This window comes from Sesamum indicum, linkage group LG14 (assembly GCF_000512975.1).
Source record: "Sesamum indicum cultivar Zhongzhi No. 13 linkage group LG14, S_indicum_v1.0, whole genome shotgun sequence".
Taxonomy (NCBI): Eukaryota; Viridiplantae; Streptophyta; class Magnoliopsida; order Lamiales; family Pedaliaceae; genus Sesamum; species Sesamum indicum.
Genome location: NC_026158.1, coordinates 2,562,338 through 2,566,457, shown reverse-complemented (window position 1 = coordinate 2,566,457; position 4,120 = coordinate 2,562,338). Strand labels below are relative to the sequence as shown.

General features: G+C 33.9%; 1 protein-coding gene across 1 annotated transcript; it reads right to left on the bottom strand.

Moving 5' to 3' along the window:
- Nucleotides 506-2,039, bottom strand: LOC105177050 (E3 ubiquitin-protein ligase MARCH3-like). The gene is made up of 2 exons (XM_011100074.2): nucleotides 1,615-2,039; nucleotides 506-781 (listed from the first exon to the last, which is right to left on the bottom strand). Exons 1-2 carry the CDS (start codon nucleotides 1,932-1,934, stop codon nucleotides 553-555), a joined length of 549 nt encoding a protein of 182 aa, XP_011098376.1. The 5' UTR covers nucleotides 1,935-2,039; the 3' UTR covers nucleotides 506-552.

Genomic DNA, 4,120 nt, shown 5'->3' with positions numbered 1-4,120 from the left:
CCTCAGACAGAGAGGTAAATTGCTTCATTTTAAAAAGTATAAAAAGGTAAATTGCTATTCTTTTTATATAATAGAAGGATAATTTGTTCATTTGCAATATCACATGAAGGTAAATTGCATTAAACCCTAATAATAACATGCATTCCCTCTTTTCCACATCTTCGTTTCATTAAATTAAAAGGACTTTATGCAATTTAATTCCTTTGGCCTTGTATTTCTGGAAAAATGCATGCAACCCCTGTAATTTATCTCTCTATATTTTTCGAAATGTAGCAATTTACTCCCTTTTTTTTTTTAAGAAGGTAAATTACTTCATTATAAAAAACACAGGGAGACAAGTTGCTATTGTTTTTCATTAAAGGATAATTTACTAATTCAAAATATCACAGGAGTAAATTGCATTAAACCTCTTATATTTCTAGTGGATTAATTATGACTCCGGTGTTAGAAGATTATCGTATTGGGAAAAGAAACCAACACCTCTAACACACATTCATGGTGCAAATTGATCCAGAAACCCTCGGCAGATTTTCAGCTTATATCCATCCATCACTACAACATGTCGATGCCCCGCAACAACCACGGCAGCACAAAAGCTAGAAGCAGACATCCTAGCAGCAAATTGCAGAAAGATCGTTTGCAACGTCGCGAGCTCTCGTCGGCAGTATCGAGAGTGGCTGCCACCAGTCTCATCTCATTCGACTCTATCTCCAATGCTGTAGCGTCCTCCCTATTGTTGCTTCTGACGTTCTTAGCCATCTTTCCACAAATTTCACACAATCTGTCAGAGTAGGGAACATGATTATACATAAGCAAATTGGACAGGGACCTTTGGAGGTTGGGATAAATATATTTTTGATCTTATAACTATAGATGCGGCACTTTTGGTCTTCTCCGATTTTAGAATTTGCATTGACAATTATAATAAAAATAAAAAATTAGCACATTTAGTCCGAAAATTAGCATTTGTTTAATTTGAAGATTTTTAATTTTTCGGCCAGTTTTATTGATATAAGTAGTTATTTAAAATCCTTTTTTCAAATTTTTTTCTCAAATCGAAATTTATGAATCCAAATATGGCCTTAGTTTATTTTCAAGTTCTATATTTTTAAGTATTAGGGTTAAATATAATTTAACAAGTGTGATATTGTAAATGAGCAAATTAACTCCGATAGAAAAAAAGAAACAAGTAATTTATTTCCGTATATCTTTTAAAATGAAGTAATACAACCTACATATGTTGCATCTCGTAAACACTATAACAAGATTCACATACACCTCACAAAAAGTATGCAATAGTAGACAAGTCAACAAATCTTTGAGGGTAAATTACAAGTTATCTTCCTGTATGATTCGAAATATTCGCAGAAATTTTTATAAAAAATAAATACTATTTTATCTTGCTATGTTTTTTGAAAAGGAGCAAATTACTCCTCACTGAAGAGGCAATGGCTCCTTTTTAAAAAAACACAGTGGATAAAAGGATATTTTATTTTTTAGTGAGCATTTCCGAGAGATGATAGCAATATACCCAATCTTTTGATGGGTTGTTCATCATTCATCCATAGTAACTTGGGACGTGAGTATTACTGTTCTATTATACAAGAAAATTACCTGTTTCCTTTCTGCAGAAACCAGGCCTCAGCACAATCGCGATGCACAACACCCAACTCGCCTCTGCAATCACAGCCAAGCAGGACGAGTTCCGAGTCCTCGGACAAATGACAAATTCTGCACACTTTTTCTGCCTCTTTTGAGTTTCCACTGTTTCTTGATACGTCAACGACGAAGTCGCCCTCCAGTGCCTTCTTTCCTTCCTCCACGTCTTTTTCTCCGCCGGCAGCCTCATCAGCCCAATTCATAGCTTCTGAAACTTTGGTTCTTTTCGAGTTTCTTGAAGTTTTGTTGACTTGATCAGGCGTTTCAGCTTCCATTTCGATTACTCAGTGAATAAGATAGTCAAATCCACAAGAACAAACAAATATACCTGATATTTATCAACTCTATTAAATTGTATAAGGAAATATTTGCAGAGCTGTCTCTCTCTCTCTCTCTCTCTCTCTCTCTTCTTTTTTTTTTTTTTTCTGGGAACTCCACAAAAATTTGTGAAATCCTAATGTTTGGCCTAGAAAGTTTAACCACACAGGGATATTCTACGTCAAATGAGTTTCTTCTTCTTATATACATACATAGTTACATGCATCGTTGAATATGCAACAAACAATAATTTAATTGATTATATGACACCCCAGTTTCGCATAGGGATATAATTTAAATCTTCCATACTACTCAAGCTTATGATACAAATACATAATTCTTTTTCTTCTTTGATACATTAATTTTATAATTTTTTGAGGGATTATATTAATTAGGTTATGATTTGAGTTGAATTGAATATATAATTATTCAAATTTGTATCAGTTATTATCGAGCGTAAAAATTTGTGTTTGAATTAGGTTTGGTTATTGATCTAATCGAGCTAAAACGAACTTTTATTGGATCAAATGCTAATTCAACACTAGAAGAAATATATTTTGTTCCTTATTGCGCGAGGTATTGTCCGCCCTGGATTCTTTTGAGCCTCACAGTTTTTTCCTACAAAAGCACCTCACTATGGAGAGAAGGCTTTGGCGCTTATAAGCCACTCAAACTCCCATCTGCAATCAATGTGGGACATCTGCCTACATCATTAGCCCCCCAGATGGGGTTTAGAAGGGGCACATGGCTCCGTTCCCACAAACGGAGACAATTGATGCAATTTGCAACTCGATCGATGTCCCGTCGGTATTGTCCGTTGTGGCTCTGTATGGGTCTCATGATTTTATCCGGAAAAAGCACCTTGCTAGGTAGAGGAGGCCTTGGAGCTTATAAACCACTCAAACTCCTCGTTTGCAACAATGATAGGATGCATGCCTACATCACGTGGTGAATACAAATTAACCATAGCTCCACAACTGCTATTAATCATTATTTTTAGAAGTGAGTCCAAAATATTGGTTGTAGCTAAAATCTTGCCAAATGTTTTGGCTATAGCTGAAACTATGGCAACGTAACTGTTGATTAGCTGTGGTAAAAATTTAAATTCTTGCATTGATTTTATTTGACTGCGATTTATAGTGTGGATTTATAATGATTTTTATATTATCGTCATTTATAGTATTGCGAAAAATTATTTTTTTCGTAATACAAGTTTCAATAACTTGATATTTTTAAATATATTATCAACGAGTTCAAATTGAACCATCTTGAAAATTTATCAAACAAATTCGTAAAGTTAACAAATCGCATACGAACAAATTTTTTTTGATCAATTACACTTGAGTAACGAATATTTTAATTTAGTTTTAATTATACTCATATTGCATATATATCAAAACCCTGAATTGACTTAAACCGCACCCCATTTTAATAATTTATTCGTATTCTATATCGTAGTCTATACGTTCTACCTTATTTGGGGTATTATAATCGATTTTGAGATACCACAAATTGCTACATTGACTGAATTTGGAATCATATATGTGGTTTAATATGAGCACATCAGTAGGTTGAAAATAATTGTTTTGTGTAGAGAGTTGTACAAAAGAAGGGTTGACCAAATTAATGTTGACAAACTTGTGCAGATATTGTCGTTCCCAGGTAAGCCTTTCAACTTGTACCAAGATACAACTGTGACAATTGAATGTCGGAATGGTTTGATTGGAAGAAAGATACAACAGTGACGATTGAGATTGCTTGCTTGTATTTGTGTTCGCAATAAAAAAAAAAAAAAGTGAGATCAAATTGATTTCATTGGAATGAGATATTATTTGTGAGAACTGTAAATGGTTGTGAGATAAATTTATAATAATTACAGTAAATGTGACAGCTTTAAAATAAAAAGTGGTTTTGGTCGTGAGATGACAATTGAGGCTGCGAGTTTCTATTTTATTGAAAAAACAGACAAATGAGATATCTTAATCAACATGAATCGTCACATGATGTATCTGTATATACACCAATGACCATCTCATTTACATAATCCAATGGCCGACGTGCATGTGGTCAAATAATTTTTGTCCTGCTACATTCTAGCTGGTCCGGATTTTCCTGTCTAGCCAATGTTCAACTGGAAACTAGA